The sequence below is a fragment of the Myodes glareolus genome, chromosome 14, assembly GCF_982192425.1.
Source record: "Myodes glareolus chromosome 14, mMyoGla1.1, whole genome shotgun sequence".
In the NCBI taxonomy this organism is placed as follows: Eukaryota; Metazoa; Chordata; class Mammalia; order Rodentia; family Cricetidae; genus Myodes; species Myodes glareolus.
The window spans coordinates 11,490,869-11,510,366 of record NC_142039.1 but is presented as its reverse complement, the minus strand read 5'-3'; the positions used below and the strand labels follow the sequence as shown (position 1 = coordinate 11,510,366).

The window sequence follows — 19,498 nt, the reverse complement described above, 5'->3', positions numbered from 1 at the left end:
AAAATGGAGGCAATGAAGAAAACACAAAATGAGGGCCGGCTGGATATGGAAAATCTAGGTAAACGAACAGAGACTACAAAATCAAGCATAACCAATAGGATACAAGAGATGGAAGAACGAATCTCAGAGTCTGAAGATACCATAGAGAAAATAAATGCTCTGATCAAAGAAAACAGCAAATCCAATAAATTCTCATCACAAAACATTCAAGAAATCTGGGACACAATAAAAAAAACCAAATCTAAGAATTATAGGGATCGAAGAAGGAGAAGAACTGCAGATCAAAGGACCAGAAAATATATTCAACAAAATTATAGAAGAAAACTTTCCCAACATAAAGAATGATATTCCTATGAAGGTTCAAGAAGCATACAGAACACCAAATAGACTTGATCAAAAAAAAAATCCCCTCGCCATATAATAATCAAAACACAAAACATACAGATTAAAGAAAGAATATTAAGAGCTGCAAAGGAAAAAGGGCAAGTAACTTATAAAGGTAAACCTATCAGACTTACACCGGACTTCTCTATGGAAACCATGAAAGCCAGAAGGTCCTGGATAGAGGTACTGCAGAAACAAAGAGAGCATGGATGCAAACCCAGACTACTATACCCAGCCAAGTGATCGTTCACTATCAATGGAGAAAACAAAATATTCCAAGATAAGAACAAATTTAAACAATTCGTAGCCACAAACCCAGCATTACAGAAAGTAATAGAAGGAAAATCACAACCCAAGGAATCCAACATTGCCATCACTGCCTACAATAACCCAGACATCTAGCGACCCTTCACAACCACAACTCAAAGAAGAGAAACACACAAACTCTACTACACACACAAACAAAAAAAAAAGTAATAACCGGAATCAACAACCACTGGTCATTAATATCACTTAATATCAATGGACTCAATTCAACTATAAAAAGGCACAGACTTAGAGATTGGATATGAAAACAGGATCCAACATTCTGCTGTTTACAAGAAACACACCTCAAACACAAAGATAGACATCTACTCAGAGTAAAGGGCTGGGAAAAGGTTTTTCAAGCAAACGGACCTAAGAAACAAGCAGGTGTGGCCATTTTAATTTCCAACAAAATTGACTTCAAACTAAAATCAATCAGAAGAGATGGAGATGGACATTTTATACTCATAACAGGAACAATTCATCAGGAGGAAGTCTCAATCCTGAATATCTACGCCCCTAATATAAAGCCTCCTACTTATGTAAAAGAAACACTTCTAGAACTCAAGGCAGTCATCAAACCACACACACTAATAGTAGGAGACTTCAACACTCCTCTCTCACCAATGGACAGGTCAATCAGACAGAAACCCAACAGAGAAATAAGAGAATTATTGGAGGTATTGAATCAAATGGACTTAACAGACATCTATAGAACGTTCCACCCAAATAGGAAAGAATATACCTTCTTCTCTGCAGCTCATGGAACCTTCTCGAAAATTGACCACATACTGGGTAACAAAGCAAACTTCCACACATACAAAATAATATTAGTAACCACCTGTGTCTTGTCAGACCACCATGGATTAAAGTTAGAATTCAACAACAGTGCTACCCCCAGGAAGCCAACAAACTCATGGAAGTTGAACAGTCAACTACTGAATCACCCCTGGGTCAAGGAAGAAATAAAGAAAGAAATTAAAGTCTTCCTTGAATTTAATGAAAATAAAGACACAACATACTCAAACCTATGGGACACTATGAAAGCAGTGCTAAGAGGAAAGTTCATAGCACTAAGTGCCCAATTAAAGAAAACAGAGAAAGCACACATTGGAGACTTAACAGCACACTTGAAAGCTCTAGAAAAAAAAGAAGCTGATTCACCCAGGAGGAGTAGAAGCCTGGAAATAATCAAACTGAGGGCTGAAACCAACAAAATAGAAACAGAGAAAACAATCCAAAGAATCAATGAATCAAAAAGCTGGTTCTTGGAGAAAATCAACAAGATCGACAAGCCCCTATCCAAATTAATCAAACGGCAGAGAGAGAACATGCAAATTAATAAGATCAGAAATGTAAAGGAGGACATAACCACAGACGCAGAGGAAATTCAGAGAATCATTAGATCTTACTACGAAAATTTTTATGCCACAAAGTTGGAAAATCAAGAAATGGACATTTTTTTAGATAAGTACCATATACCAAAGTTGAACCAAGACCAGGTGAACAATCTAAACAGATCTGTCAGTCGTGAAGAATTAGAAGCTGTTATTAAAAATCTCCCTACCAAAAAAAGCCCAGGACCAGATGGTTTCAATGCAGAATTCTACCAGAACTTCCAGGAAGAGCTAATACCTACACTCCTTAATGTATTTCACAATATAGAAACAGAAGAATCATTGCCAAACTCTTTTTATGAGGCTACAGTTACCCTGATACCAAAACCACACAAAGACACGACCAAGAAAGAGAATTACAGACCAATCTCACTCATGAACATTGACGCAAAAATACTCAATAAAATACTGGCAAACCGAATCCAAGAATACATTAGAAAAATTATCCATTATGATCAAGTGGGCTTCATCCCATAGATGCAGGGCTGGTTCAACATACACAAATCTATCAATGTAATCCATCATATAAATAAACTGAAAGAAAAAAACCATATGATTATTTCATTGGATGCTGAAAAAGCATTTGACAAAATTCAACACCCATTTATGATAAAGGTGTTGGAGAGACTGGGGATACAAGGATCATACCTAAATATAATAAAAGCAATATACAGCAAGCCATCAGCTAACATCAAATGGAATGGAGAGAAACTCAAAGACTTTCCTCTAAAATCAGGAACACTACAAGGCTGTCCACTCTCTCCATACCTCTTCAATATAGTGCTTGAAGTTCTAGCAATAGCAATAAGACAACATAAGGGGATCAAGGGGATTCGAATTGGAAAGGATGAAGTTAAACTTTCGTTATTTGCAGACGATATGATAGTGTACATAAGTGATCCCAAAAACTCTACCAAAGAACTCCTACAGTTGATAAACACCTTTAGTAATGTGACAGGATACAAGATCAACTCCAAAAAATCGGTTGCCCTCCTATACACAAAGGATAAAGAAGCAGAGAGGGAAATCAGAGAAACATCACCTTTCACGATAGCCACAAATAGCATAAAGTATCTTGGGGTAACTCTTACCAAGGATGTGATTGACCTATTTGATAAGAACTTTAAGTCTTTGAAGAAAGAAATTGAGGAGGATACCAGAAAATGGAAAGATCTCCCCTGCTCTTGGATTGGGAGAATCAACATAGTAAAAATGGCAATTCTACCAAAAGCAATCTATAGATTCAATGCAATTCCCATCAAAATCCCATCAAACTTCTTCACAGACCTGAGGAGAACAATAATCAAGTTTATATGGCAAAACAAAAAACCCAGGATAGCCAAAACAATCTTATACAATAAAGGAACTTCTGGAGGCATTACCATCCCTGACTTCAAACTCTATTACAGAGCAACAGTATTGAAAACAGGTTGGTATTGGCATAACAACAGAGAAGTCGACCTATGGAATCAAATAGAAGACCCGGGTATTAACCCACAAACGTATGAACTCCTGATTTTTGATAAGGGAGCTAAAGCTATACAACGGAAGAAGGATAGCATCTTTAACAAATGGTGCTGGCATAACTGGATGTCAACCTGTAGAAGAATGAAAATAGATCCATATCTATCACCATGCACAAAACTCAGGTCCAAATGGATTAAAGACTTCGACATTAATCTGTCCACTTTGAACCTGATAGAAGAGAAAGTAGGAAATAGTCTACAAGACATAGGCACAGGATACCACTTCCTAAGCAGAACCCCAGGAGCGCAGACAATAAGAGAAACAATAAATAAATGGGACCTACTGAAACTGAGAAGCTTCTGTAAAGCAAAGGACACTGTCAGTAAGACAAAAAGGCTACCTTCTGACTGGGAGAAGATCTCCACAAACCCCTCAACAGACAAAGGTCTGATCTCCAAAATATACAAACAACTCAAGAAACTAGACACTAAAACTCTAATTAACCCAATTAAAAAATGGGGTACTGAACTGAACAGAGAATTCACAACAGATGAACTTCGAATGGCTAAAAAGCACTTACGGTCATGCTCAACCTCCTTAGCGATCAGGGAAATGCAAATCAAAACAACTTTGAGGTATCATCTTACACCTGTCAGAATAGCCAAACTCAAAAACACCAATGATAGCCTATGCTGGAGAGGATTTGGAATGAGGGGAATACTCATCCATTGTTGGTGCGAATGCAAACTTGTGCAGCCACTGTGGAAATCAGTGTGGTGGTTTCTCAGGAAACTGGGAGTCAGCCTCCCTCAGGACCCAGCTATTCCACTCTTGGGAATATACCCAAGAGATGCCCTAACATACTACAAAAGCATTTGTTCAACTATGTTCATAGCAGCACTATTTGTAATAGCCAGAACCTGGAAACAACCTAGGTGGTCCTCAATAGAAGAATGGTTAAAAAAGGTGTGGAACATATATACATTAGAGTTTTACTCAGCGGTAAAAAACAATGACATCTTGACTTTTGCATGCAAATGGATGGAAATAGAAAACGCTTTACTAAGCGAGGTAAGCCAGACCCAAAAAGAGGAATATGGTATGTATTCACTCATAAGTGGATTCTAACCGTAATTAAAGGTCTTTGAGCCTATTATTCGTGATCCTAGAGAAGCTAAATAAGAAGGTGAACCTGACGAAAATCATGTAGCTATCCTCCTGGAGATTGGAAATAGACAAGAGTGCCAGGTAACCTCGGGTGCATGGGGGGATGGGGGAGCTGTTGGAAGGGGAGAGGGTTAGAGAGAAGGGAGTAGGGGAGGAATGGGGAAAGATCGGGGGACTGGGAAGGGGGGAGGGAGAATGGATAGATATGGGATCAGGGAAGTATATACCTCAACTAAGGGAGTCATTTTAGGGTTTACAAGAGACTTGAGTATAAAGGGGATCCCAGGTCCAAGGAGAGATCCCCAGATTGTTCTCTGGACAGATGAGAGGGTGCCTGAACCGGCCTTGGCCCACAACCATACTGATGAACATTTTGCATATCACCATAGAACCCTCATCTGGCGATGGAGGGACATGGAGGCGGAGACCCACGTCCAAACACTGGACCTAGCTCCCTAGATCCAAACGAGAGGCAGAAGGAAGGAGAACGTGAACAAAGAGGGCAAGAGCAGAGGAAACCTTCATCCGACGTTGGACGGCGATACAGACGGAGACCCATATTGGAGCACTGGACTGAACCCTCCATCGTCCAAATGAGGAGCAGAAGGATGAAGAAAATGAAAAAAGAAATCAGGACTGCGATGGGCGCCATCACCCACTGATACAAGGGGACTGATCTATTGAGAGTTCACCAAGGCCAGCTGGACTAGAACTGAATGAGCACGTGATCTAACCAGATTCTCTGAATGTGGCCGGATTCTCTGGATGTGGCTGGCCCGGAGTCTTTCTGAAAAGCCATTGACAATGACACTGGGACTTGTTTCCTCTGCATATACTGGATTTTTGGGATCCAGTCTGTTTGGATACTCACCTTCCTGGACCTGGAGGAAGGGGGGAAGAACTTGAACTTCCCACAGGGCAGGAAACCCTGACTACTCTTAGGGATGGAGAGGGAGGAGGAGAGGGAGTGGAGGAAGTGGGAGGGTGTTGGGAGGAGGGGCGGAAATGGAAACTTTTATAATTTAATAAACGTTAAAAAAAGTAAAAAAAAAAAAGAAAAAAACCTAAATGGGTCACAGTGTTAGATAAATGTATGTAGGTTTTGGAGAGAGAAGAAAAGATATATAGATAGTTATAAAAGGAAGTAAGAAAACAAAGTCTTTAATGAGAAAGAGCATAGACAAGCAGAGATTAAAGGATTAAAGATAATAAAATAAAAATTAAAAAGTAATAGAATAAAAACAAGTCAGGTAAAGATGAAATACACACAGAGAGTCTGGATTATGTATATTATTGTGTTTTCTTTGAATTTTTTGTTTGTGACAGAGCTAAGTACAGAGAGGCATTTCATTGTATGAACTGTTAAGTTGAACCAACATATATATCTTACAGGTATCTTGATTTCAAAATATAGATCTAAGGATATGTTGCTTTGGAAAAGAGGTTCTTCTTTTGTTTTTCACAGAGGACGAGAATTTCTGGATTGCTTCAAGACTAATATGGTTTGATACATCAAGACCCCCTGAAAGGTCACTATAAACACTCCCCCCAAAATTACTTCACCCAGCTGCTGACTGAGCTGAACCTAACACACAGTATATACCATAAAAGACCTAATTAGCAGCACCCCCAATCAGCAGGAAGTAGTCTAGAGAACTAGGCCCATATTCCCAAATATTTTTTATAAATGTTTGTTTATATTTAAAGGGGGATATGCTATAAAGATGGATACTTTGCATTGGTATGGATTTTGGTTTATTGATGCAAATTTAAGGTCAATTCTGCTCTTGATTAAAGTATTGTGTGTGCAGCTCATTTAAAAATGTAATGTATAATTAAGAAATATAGGTTAATAGATAATCATCTATAGTAGTCAAGTTTATAGTCATGTTAATTAGATTTTCTAGATGTACAGAGATGTATTTCAGATGGATAGGCATTCTTCAAATCTTTCAAAGACTACAAAATATAACATTGGTAGTGTTTTAAAAATTTAGGACTTTTCATGACAGTGAGACACATCTGTTCCTGGAAGCACCAAGCTATTTCAGAGGATGGTGGGCATCAAAGAGGTTCATAATAGAGTTTCTTGCCCTTTTGGCAAGAAACTTCTCTTGCCTGGACTGCTTTATGGTATGCTGCATAAACTGGGCGTGCAGGACCCACAGAGAAATAACTGTTGAACTTGCCTAAATGTGAGACTGTCCTTCAGGATTCCTGCTTCATGAAAGAGTCTGCCAAACATTCTTCATGGCACAGAAAAAAGTGACTGACAAACTGCCCATATAGGCAGAACTGTCTTTGAAATTTCCTACTTCATGGAAAAGTCTGCTGGATACTATGGGCCAGTAGGGTGAAGATGGATACCCCAATGATACAGAAGTACTTTGGGTGACTGTCCAGGCAATGAGATGCCTCTGTCACTTATAGAGTTGTGGAAGTTGCTTACCATGCACTTCCTGTTCACTTAAGTAATATTTTATCCTTTTGAAATCTTTGATAGATTTGAAGAATATATAGTTATAATTATAGTTTTTCTTAGTTATGATAAAATATAAAATAGATATAAATATTGTAACTGCAATTTTTACTTGACCTCTTTTTATATGTAGTTTTACTATGTTAAAGTTAAAGCCTTCCTTTTTATTTAAAAAGAAAAGGGGGGGATGTGGGATTTCCCTCTATATGCTGCGAATACCACTGGCTAATAAAGAGACTGTCTTGAGCCCCTGATAGGGTAGAACAGAGACTGACAGGGAAAACTAAACTGAATGTTGGGAGAAAGAGGGGTTTAATTGGAGAGAAGCCATGTAGCCCCATTGGAGATAGTTGCTTGAACTTTTTCTGGTAAGCTACAGCCTCGTGGTGATACACAGATTAATAGAAATGTGTTAAATTAAGATGTAAGAGTTAGAAAATAAGAAGTTAGAGCTAATGGACCAAGCAGTGATTTAAATAATAAGGTTTCTGTGTGATTATTTTGGGTCTGAGCTGCAGAGCAGCCAGGAAATGGGCAAGCGGCCTCTCTCCAACAAGATTTGCATGTATTTTAACTATTAAATGATGTAGAAAGACCCAGCTTGCTCTGGCTCTGGCTACTCTCATACCTAGGTATATGGTCCTGTGTCATATAATAAACAAAGCCAGTCTAGGGAGTTTATAATAGAATCTACCTCATAAAGCTAAGCAATGTATTTCAGTATTTGTCATACAATGGAATAAATTTAATGTGGAAGAACCCAACACCGGTGATATCAATGACTTTTTAACCAAGAGTTTAAGTACAATGAACTTATATTGTATGAGGGACTACTCATGATGGTAGTATCTATTTTTACTCATTTAGGTTTCTATGCTTTCAGTTTTCCTGGCTAGTTAAGATTTAAATAAATTGGATGGAAAATATTAGAAACTGGTTATTCGTAAGTTTTAAATATGTGGCATTGTGAGAAGTGGGTAGCTTTAGGCCACATTAATCTAGCCCATCTGGGTCATGAGCCATTTCATCATTAAGATTAAACTCACTGAATGCTCTCTGGCTGGTAGTCAGTAGTTGTCTTGACTATCAGGCTGACGGGCCAGATAACAAATACTGCTTGTGTTTAAGCAGTCCTTTTGTTCTTACCTGCATTGTTCTCACTAGCTAATGTAGCTCATTCCTGTGCTGAGATTACAAACTAAAGGTTATACATATACATAAGGCAAATGTGAAATCCAGCTTGTCATCTGCCATGTCAGGTATCTACTCGGAATCTTACAAGGTATGAATTACTGTGTAAACTTTGGAAGCAGCAGTATTCATAGTTGCAGAAATATTGAAGTGTCATGTGAAGAAATAGCTTTTCATCTGTATTCTGTTGATGTTTAATTAAGAGGGATCCTCGATAATTGCTTCTGTCTAAATCTAATACTTGCCTATAGCCTGTGCTCAGATTCCACTGGAGCATAATTTCTATGTGCCATTCAACAGTCATGAGGGGGGAATATAGCAGACATGTAAGAGCAGTCTAAACACAGCTAGTAGCTATAACTCTTTAAGTGAGGAGATGGGAAAAATCAATGGATTTGACACTTTCTCTCAGAAAATACAGTTTCACTGATTCATTAATAACTAGTGGGATGGATCAGGCATTACTGTGGCAGGTGAAAATTTCTTAGGAGAATCAACTAAGTAATATTTTTTTTGCAGAAAAGTAAATGACACAAATTTTTATATAAATGGATAATTAGGATAATATATTGGGTCTTAAGGTACAGTTTTAATTAATATTGACAGTTTTATGCTAGAGAGAAAAATATTCAATGGAAAAAGAATTGTATTTAAAAATTCAAAAAAACTGAATTAGAATTGTTCATTGCACTAGTCTTAAGTTCAGGTTGTTCAGGTAAGAAATGAGACCTACCTTACCTCACTTCCATGTGAATGGGATGACTAAAAGCACACACATTGTTTATTACGATTACTGGTAAATGGTACATTCTCTATGTTCTCATTTTGACATAGAATTAATTCTGATCGATTTTGAACATCAAAGACATTTGGTCACAACTCAATAAACATCAGTATCATGTTTGCAGAATACACTTTACATATTTCACTTTCAACTGACCATAGCTAGTATTTCAGATGATTTCAAGATTTGCTAAAACTACAGTTAAGAAAAAGACTGGAGCATGGATCACGATTAGCATGGGACAAACTTAGTAGATGTGGCTGCTAGTTGCTTTGTGTGTTGTTTGTTTGTTCTTCCAGACAGGGTCTTTCTGTATAGTTCTTTCTTTTCTTGTCTGTAGTAAAATAAAATCCTCCTTTTCCTCAACCTCTAGCTACATCTCTGAGTTTTATTTTTTTAAATCTTTTTATGTCAAAATGTAGCTTATGCCACTTTTTTCTACCTTCATGAGGACCATACTTCTTTTAATAATTCTTATCGGGAAGCTTGCTGATAAATTATTTTGTTTAAGGAAATGTGAGGAGTATGTGTCCATTTATTCCTTAATTTTGAAAACTATAGGACATTCTTCTTTGTTTTACTTAAAACACTTTGCACATGTTATTCTGATGTCTTTGATGGTTTTAGATGAGACATTTATTTTAATTCCTCTTAATTTTCTCTACTCCATTCTTTGTCTGTGTACAAGGTTTTCTCTTCTTCTTTGCTGAACCATGCTGTACACATGCTGTTAACCCTAATCTAATGTTTACCTTTTTGTCATGAATCTTGGGAGTTTTCAGTCATAGTTTTTCGGATATTTTTTTCTACGCTTTTCCCATTTTTTACAGTTCTAATTACTTCAATCTTGGTGTACTTTGTGCCTTCTATGTCTCTGAGTGGGAGATTTTGCTTGCCCATCTTTCTTTGATTTTCAAGGTAACAGTGTACTGACATATTTCCTGCACACTCATTCCTCTTTTGATCTTACACAATCATTGCTTTAATTCCACCTGCACTTTAAAAAATTCGATTATCATGTTTCAATACCTGAATTTATTTTGTTAGCTATACTAGAATTTACATCTTTCTCTAAAGATTATGTGTATATTAGGTAATACTAAAAAAATCCCTTAGTTTCTTAACATTTCTTTTGTAATTTTTGAATGGTTCTTTAGTAGGTGCTATGGAATATTTGTCTGATTTATCTAAAGCAAAGTCACACTTGTGAGTTTCTATTTATTACTCATTCTTTCATCTCAGAATCATCACATTTTACATCTGGCTACATGCTTAGTAGTTTTTGATTAAAAAGCAAATATTGTGAATTACAGGCTATGTGAATCTCATGTGCATAGATTAAATTAAATGTACTGTTGTTCTCTTAAGGGGTTAACACCTCATCCATCCTCCACCACAGTGTGCAGCTGCTAACATCTCTGCAATATTTATGTGACTTTCCAGAATAGTTTACTGTGTCACTTGGTGGTCAGCCAAGGCTTCAGGCAGAGACAAACTCATCTGCTCTGCACGTCTCTGTCTTCGAGGAATTTCCTTATTTATCTCCATGTTCTCAGTTTCAGACTCTGTTTTCTGAAACATCCACAAGGCATTTGTTTATGCCCCGTTTTTGTCTCTGTTACAAGCACTGGTAATTATCACAGCAGCTGTTGATATAGTAGAGCCGGTGTCAGCAGTTCAGTCAAACCCAGCACATAGGCCATGTCTAACCCACTGACTGCCATTTGGAGATATTATTTACTGTAACACAGTGTATACTGCCCCTCATTTGTATATTGTCTATGGTTACTTTTGCCTGAAAAAGAAAAAATAAGTAGTTGAAATACGATCCTGAATAGAGTAAAATATAAGCCCTGTTCTTTCACAGCAAAATCTCCAACCTCTGAAATAGAATGCTATTGAACTTTTTCTGTTTTCCCTCTAAAAGTGTAATCCAGTAATCCCGTAGAGGCAGAAACAATGTTTTAGTTGTTACCAGCAATCCCTGTACCAACAGTAAGATGAAGTTCTTGTTTCAGACCAAAAGAAAATGTTGCATTTTATATCTTTGATTCAGATTAAGTTAAACACATTTAACTGTCTACTTGAAAGAAGACAGTTCAGTAAATTTCCAGTTTTGTCTTATGATGCTTTTCATGTTTGGCTTGAAAGATAAAGGATCACTATTTATGATAATAAAATTCAGTACTGCTTTTTGAGAAATAAATATTCTAAACATGTCCTTATGTGCGTGTTATCTCAAGGAGTAAAGTCTATGCGGCTCTGTGGCCTTGCGACACTGCCCCCCCCCCCAACCTTTCCACCTATGGAACCAGGAAAGCAGACTCCTACTTCCTTTCCATCTTGGAATGACTTTGATAAATGCTCCATGAGTAACAGAGGAAAGGGTATAAATGTATACAATTTCACCTCCTGGCTTGACTCCTCCCAGTTCCCACACACAACAAATATTTAATTAGTGTTTCACTGAAATTTTCATCGACATTTTACCAGCTTTGACATCTGGATGTCTGCCCAGTACGTGTCTGTTTTATGCCATGTTTCCTTGGAGAAGACTTTTTTTCCCCTCAGATTTTTGGTTAACTGTTTCTGATGGGTTTATAAAGATTTGTGATTGTGAGGGCTGTCAAGTATTTCCTTGGGTAAGGTTGGGTGCTATCTTTGTTTTGTTTCTGATTGCTGCAAAAAAAGACCATGACAAGAGCAGCTCATGAGAAGACAGACTTATTAGTCTCTCAGTTCCAGGTTATAGACCTACATGGCGGGAAATCACCACATCAGGCACTGGGTAAATCTAGTCCCATTTCTTCAACAATCAAGAGCAGACAATAGTGACTGAATGTCTGCTCAGGTCACCTGGTGTTCATGTCACTTGGGCTTTTGTGTTGGACACAGGACCCACCTGTGACGCAGTACTGCCCACATTCAAGGTGGAGCTTCTCATTTCAATTAATCCAAGACAATCCCTCACAGACAGGCTTACTGCTCAGCCTAATCTAGGTGATTCCTCATTCAGACTCTCTCGAGATGGTGTTAAAATGATGACTTAAACTGACTCTGGTAGCTATTTATATCAGCTTGACAAGCATCAGAGTAATTTTCGAAAGCAAGAATCTCAATTGAGAAATTTCCCCTCACTCGATTAGCTGTGACAAGGCTATGACATTTTTTTGGATGATAATTGATGGGGATAGGGGGTTCACAGTGGTCTTAGGTGCTATAAGAAAATGGGCTCAACAAGTTGCGAAGAATAAGCCAGGAGCAGCTCTCCTCTATTGCTTCTGCATTAACTCCTGCTTCAAGTTCCTGTCCATTTGAGTTTGTGCCGTGACTTCCCTCAGCTGTGATGTGGAACTGTAAGACTCAATAACAGAGCCCCACACCAAGTGGCTTTAGGTCACTGTGTTTTCTTATAGCAATAGAAACTCTATCTAAGACAGTAGCCAGCAGACAATTCTTCCTCTGTCAGTACACATACATACACATACACAGACATCAGAGAGAGAGAGAGAGAGAGAGAGAGAGAGGGAGGGAGGGAGGGAGAGGGAGAGGGAGAGGGAGGGGGAGAGGGAGAGGGAGAGAGAGAACAGAGAGACACAGAGAGATTCCTTTAAGCTGTAGCTTTCCACCTCTTGTCCCAAAGTCTCATTTTTATCTTACAAGGTAGGGGTGGTTAGCACCCAACTTTAAAGGAACCATGGGCATTAAAAATTCCAACACTTTAAAGTTTTAATTCTCTTAACTCTGACCTCCTATAAGCTACAAAAAAATAGGACAGAAAAAAACATTATCCTTTCTTTCTTTCTTTCTTTCTTTTTTTACTTACTTTCTTTCTCTTTCTTTTTTAATATTCCCATTTCAAAGTGGAAGAACCAAGGCATTTTGAAGGATAATGACACCAAAGTGGAGTCAGTAACTATGAGGTAAAACCCTAAATCCTACAGCTTCACGTCCTATATTTGGGGTTTGTAATAGTACAGTTGAGCTCAGAAGGGCTTTGGTAGCCCTGTCCTTTCAAGTGTTGAGAACAACACCACACAGATTTCTATTCAGGTATAGGCTAGCTCCATGTCATATCCATGGCCTCTATGAGGACGTGTCATGGTCTTAACATTTTCAATATGCTGGGGTCCTTCCCTAGCACTTAATGTCAAAGCTTTACCCTGTTGCTGTTCAGAATCTCTCTGAAGAGAGTCTAACTGCCCTCAAAAGCTCTCCATACCCCCTCAGTCTTTCATCTTTCATGCCTTCAAAATCAGGACTATATAAATGGTGCCATAAAATTCTGCCAGATGGAGATATATGTAGCCTAGCTTCCTTAGACCATACCTGTATCAACTTCTGGGTGAACACTTTCCTGTTATCACAGTAAAAAGCACCAGGTTTCTCTTGAGTGATAGCAATACCTTAAAGAAGAATGGTCATTTCAAGTCATATCTTAATAGTAACATTAAGTTTCACAGAAGACTTGAGAAGCTTTTAGATTATTCTATGACAAATCGCTATAAAGCTAAACCACACCAGATAGCTGTTTAAATAAAAGTTCACTTATTAAATAAGTCACATATAATCCATTTGTTGATAAACATGGGTAGGAAAACATAAGTTATATTTTTTATTGTTTCATTGCTTTTTTGTTTACCTTAATGTATATAACTACACTCTATTTTTGGTAGTGATAATGTACTGGGGTTTTGAGCATATAAGGATTAATACTGGAAATATTTTTCACTGAGATAAAGTTCAGACAAATTCACATAACAGTCTTACCTCTTCAAAACTGATTTAATCCATACTTTGTGTAGGATGATCTCCATCACTATAACAGAGTATCTGTTATAAACAATTTAAAAGAAGAGACTATATTGTGATGTATGGTAAAAATGACTTCATTCAGCTCAGTCTATGGTAATCAAAGGGGAGCAGCATGGCAGGGAGCACATAAATGGTCACAGTAGATGTACGTCCTTCACCCTACTATAGTCAGGAAGCAAGAGACCCAAGACCATCAGCAAAATGTATCCCTCTATTCTATACTCCTGGTGGCATTCTTCCTTCAGCTCATCCCTACTTCTCAAAGTTCCATCACCCATCCATTAAGCTCTGAATCCACAATTGAGTTATTCCACTGATGAGACTAGAGCCTTCAGGATCCCATCACCTCCCAGAAGTTCTACTTCTGAACATAGAAGGAAGAACATGAGGAAGATATGGCCTCATGGACCATATCTTCAATACCTCAAGTTTAAGTAAATATAATGTCCCAAATCCTATCACCCCTGAAAGGTAGAGGACAAAGTTGCTTACTTCATTAGCAGAAACTTGTCAGAAAGAGAAATAGGGGCTACAGCTGCTGTGCCACCTATCTAAGTGGGAAAGGTTCTGTGAGGTAGTTCACTTATTGATTTCTAGTTCTTATGAAGATTGCAAAGAGAGCTACCTATTGTATAAAATGCAGAGCCTATGTTCAGACAAGTTAAACAGCCTGTTCAAAGTTGTCTGCCTTGTGAAAGGTGAGGCCAGAGGCCAAATCCCTGCAAGTCATTTGCAGGCAATTCTACTTCCAGTTCCTTGGACAACCACTGGCATGTCTGGAAAGATTGAACACTCAGTGAATATGTGAACTGAGTGAATAAATCTGTCTTCCTCTTCATCTATCCCCTGTTAGTCCTTCTTTACTAAAAAAGATGATAAAACTCACAATGAAAACGGTTTTATAAACAACAAGCTTGATTTCTATATTATCAAGTAACTCTACCTGAGGTATGAAGGAGCAAGAAAATAAATACTTTTTAAGGAGAATCTGTCTTCAAAATGTGAAGAATCTTTACATAATGCTTCAAACGGCTGTATAATATTCTAGTCTGCCTTTTGTATTTTTATGTCTCTTTATTGAATTTTTAAAGATAAGACAATAGACTTCATCTTTTATGAGAAAAAAACATTGTTATATAATTATTTCTACCATTTCTTTTACACCTGGATATGTGAAAGAAAAAACATATAAGGTTATTAAATATGGTTATTTATATAAGGTTATGAAATAAGGTTAATAAATTATTAACCTGTTTAAATAAATTCTATTATTTAAATAAAGTAGTAAATAATACTATAAGGTTATTAAATATGTGGACATGAAATAAAGAGGGGATTAGTTTGAACCAAAACTTTTCCAGTCCTGTGAGTTGTGCTCCAGGCCAGCTTTGCTGCTAGCTATGGTTGGTGTATTCGTGTGTTCGAATTTTGTTACTCCCTTCATTTCCCTCACTGTTTTACAGCTGCATCTTACCCAACTGAAGATGCTTTCTACAAATATATCATGATATTTGTTGTATCATTATATAAAAATTAAATCAATCTCACTCTTAAAGAATTGGCCAGTTTGGTGTTTACAATAATTCATACTCATTTGTCAATAGATAATGCAAGACCTATGAATTCAGAATGTGAACAGAGGACTATTCTAGGTGAAGGTTATAGAACTTAACTTTGCCAAAAAACATTATACTAATAGAAAATAATTATATAACTATAAAATATGGACATTGTCAAATTATGTTATATTTTATGAATTTTTTTCTTTTTGTATATGATGAACATTTTTCTAGAAATACCACAGATGGTTGGTACCTGTATGCTGACAGTTCAAATGGGAAGTTTGGTGACCTGGCTGACCTCCTCACTCCTGTCATCTCACTCATGGGACCGAGGTGTACTTTGGTGTTCTGGACAAATATGAATGGTGCCACAGTAGGCTCTCTCCAGGTACTGTATAGCCAATGTTGCTTTTGGAAATTTCTCTATAAAAATGCTTGTGTCATAATTTACAGTGTCATTAAAACAAATTTAAACTGCATTAGCATCATAGTGCTATGCTATAGAAAAAGCTGTTCCTTGGCTAAACACTGTGGGTGGAATGGAATTTCCTTTTTTTGCCATGTATGACTGTTTTCTTTCCTGAAGTTGAGGCTTTTGTGAGGTATTATTTATACTGGAGCATGCCATGTTGATTTCAGTGTCAATGTTGAGAATATAACATAATCAAGTGGACATGCTTTGTGTAGTTCGGCAGTGCTATAATCTGGGGTCTTGTGTGAGATTGTAGCAATGCTGCAGTTTTCAATAGGTTTCTTTCAATTTGTTTCTTTAAGAGAAAATACCTGAAATATTAACTTCAGTAAACCTTTCAGAATTTTTATTTACAACTAACTTCATTATGCCAATCAGTTAGAGACCCTATTTTTGTTAATTGCACACTGCATCTCTTATAATAAATCTTTTTAAGTATTATTTTTATTACTTAGTAATGTCCATAGTAAGCATGAACACAAGCCAAAGACACGATGCATCATTTGCTTGTCGTCATCCAGCTAATCAGCCACGCATGCAGCAGCATGAATTTGTGAACACAGTGCTTACTGAGGCCGAGTTGGAGCTGTCTACAGAATGGTCATGTGACCTTCATTTACAAAGGCTAATCTATGGAATCAGGCTTATTCACCTACTCTGAATTTCCAATCTTCCATTAAGAGAAAACTTTATATATCTGTGCCTGCGTTGATTTTTTTTCAGGAAACATGAATTCCTATACACAAATTTAGGCAATAAAACATGACAATAATATTTACCTATTACTTTTCATACCAAAATAAGGCTCAAGATTAGGTTCTGGAATGATAGTACAAATTCATATGGAAACTTAGAAGGAAATATAGCAGTGACCTTTTCTTTTCTTTTGTAGTAACATATTTTTATCAATTATTTAAGAATTTTGCATCACACACCCCATCTCCACTCATTTCCCAGTCTTTCAAAGTCTGCCTTCTACCCTTGTAGTGCCCAAAATTAACAAAACAAGTTTCTCTGCTCCTTTGTCTTTCCCACCTTCCCTCAACAAAAAAGTCTTAATACCAAACACACAATTGACACCGTTCTCTAGTGCCTTTCACATGAAAACTTCCTTTTCTTCTGTAGACTTCTATGTTGGAAAAGGTAGCCACTTGTTGGTTCCCAGCCACCTAGCTAGCTTAGACCCAAAATAATCACACAGAAACTGTATTAATTAAAACACTGCTTGGCTCGTTAGCTCTAGCTTCTTACTGGCTAACTCTTACGTATTAATTTAACCCATTTCTATTAATCTGTGTATCGCCTCATGACTGTGGCTAATCAACTAAATTTCCCAATGTCTGTCTCAGGCGGCAGATCTATGGCTTCCATCTAACCCTGCCTTCCTCCTCCCATGCTATAGGCCAAGTCAGTTTTTTATTAATTAACCAACAAAAGCAACTCATAAACAGAAGGTCCTCCCACACCACCTCTAGGACCTTGCTGTTTTACAAGACTGCAGTCAAATCATGTATCAAAATGACTTCAGGTTGAATTTGCTGTGTGTATCTTTTGCTGTGGTTTTATCTCACATCATGTCATACTGTTGTGTGCTGTTAGTTAATCATTATGGGCTTTGTTTCTTTTGTCTACTTTTTATTAAAGAGTATTTTTGTTTTGATACTCAAGGTATTGCAAAGTATAAATCTGACTCAATTTTATTCACCAGTCTTTGCCTTTAGTAGATTTTATTTTTGCCTCAATTAATGGTACTCTGACTGCCTGAGCATGATTTAATTCCATTACTTATCTACATTTCTAGTTTTTTTCTGTTTTAAATCAGAACATTCTCAAGTCCCTTTTTCTCAACTTACTATTTTGTACTAGTACTAAACACATGATAAAAATATGTTATCTTATGTTTATATTGGCGGTAATAATACATGCCTATGTGTTTCAATGTGTGGGTCTATTATATTATTATTCCTTAAATTCATACATTTCATATAATATAATATAATATAAAAATCCCCATCTATTCGACAAACTCCATCATTTGTTATATTGCAGACAGCCATGTCCTAGCATTACGTCTTAAAAATCTTACTTGGTTAACTGAATAGTCTTAAACCAGTCCTGTGAGAAGCAATACGCAGACAAAAGCTATTGTTTTAAATACTGTTAAATGTGTCTTGCTAAGGAGACTGGGTTCGTCATACTTACAATAAGATGAAACTGGACTCCTTGCCTATTTTCCTACTTTCCTAGAGAAAGAAGCAGGTTGTGGCAAGCTGCACAACTTCTTTTCCAATAGTCATTGAATTATTTTATTTTATATTTGTTCTGAGTATTATTGTCTGAAACTTTTTATTCTAGAATTTGCCTAGAACATATTAAACTTTCCCCTTAAAAGTTATATAAGCATATTTTACTTTAAAAGTGCTCTTCTTAGGGGTTTTATAATGGAAAAAGTACAAAGTTATCTTTGTAAGGCTCACTTTTTTAATGGCAGATTGGCCCTCTTACCAACGTTGTTTGATAGTGTATTTGTGTGCATGTATTTAGTAATGTATTTGTTTAATATTCTAACACTGCCTGAACAATCTTATGAAGTTATGGTTTACACTTACTTGTTTTGTGGGGCTGTGTCAATGCTCAGTGGAAAAATTTATACCATGGAAGCAGAAGGAATTGACTTCAGACACCTAGAAGTCATGTAGAAAGCCCAAAGCAACTCTCCTATAACACCAGCTTTGGGGTTAACAAGTAAATCCAGTTAAATCCTTAGACTTGGGGTTCAGTGAGAAACACTGTCTCAAATTAAAAAAAAACAGACAAAGGTGGAGAAGAAACACAGACTCCACATGTGTGAATACTCACATGTACACAGACACACACACACACACACACACACACACACACTTTCTTTTAGTCAAAAATTTTACTTATTGCTTTCATTAGTAGCATAAGCATTATCAACTTATTATATTCTGTGACATTAATTAATAAGTAACAAATTACCAAGTAGTTAAACAGTATTACACATGTTCCTTATATATGTGCATGGTTACACAAAATCACAATAACTAGTGTGTCATTAGTACATCACCTTACACAATTTCCCATGTTGTTAATCCTGTGAAGCATGTGGCATTCATACAAAGAGCTTCTTCCCGTGCGTTCTTCTGAATGCTCCAGAAATGGATTCTTTATAATTACGCTTCTTAATTTTACTGTGTTGAATTAGATATTCACAGACCAAGAATTTCATACTATTTTTTCTAGTAATATTTTGCTTTGATAATTCTAGTTGTGTAAAATAAATTTATGTGGGTTTAATTTTAAAAGCACAACACCTTTAATTCTTAATTTAAATTATACTTTTATGGAATATTATCTTTGTGTGTATGGTGTGTGAGTGCACAATTATGTGTGTGGACAACAGAGAACAATTTTCAGGATGTGGCTCTCTCTTTCTGCTCTGGCCAGTGGTGA

At 36.8% G+C, this 19,498-nt stretch overlaps 1 protein-coding gene across 3 annotated transcripts in view; it reads left to right on the top strand.

Annotated features, from left to right (window-relative positions):
- The window catches only part of Malrd1 (MAM and LDL receptor class A domain containing 1), a 614,092-nt gene that overhangs the window by 252,304 nt on the left and 342,290 nt on the right, over window positions 1-19,498 (top strand). For all 3 annotated transcript variants that reach the window (XM_087896346.1, XM_087896345.1, XM_087896344.1), the window contains one exon: window positions 15,784-15,940. In XM_087896346.1, the coding sequence (XP_087752472.1) occupies window positions 15,784-15,940 (157 nt within the window). The remainder of the gene's footprint in view (window positions 1-15,783; window positions 15,941-19,498) is intronic.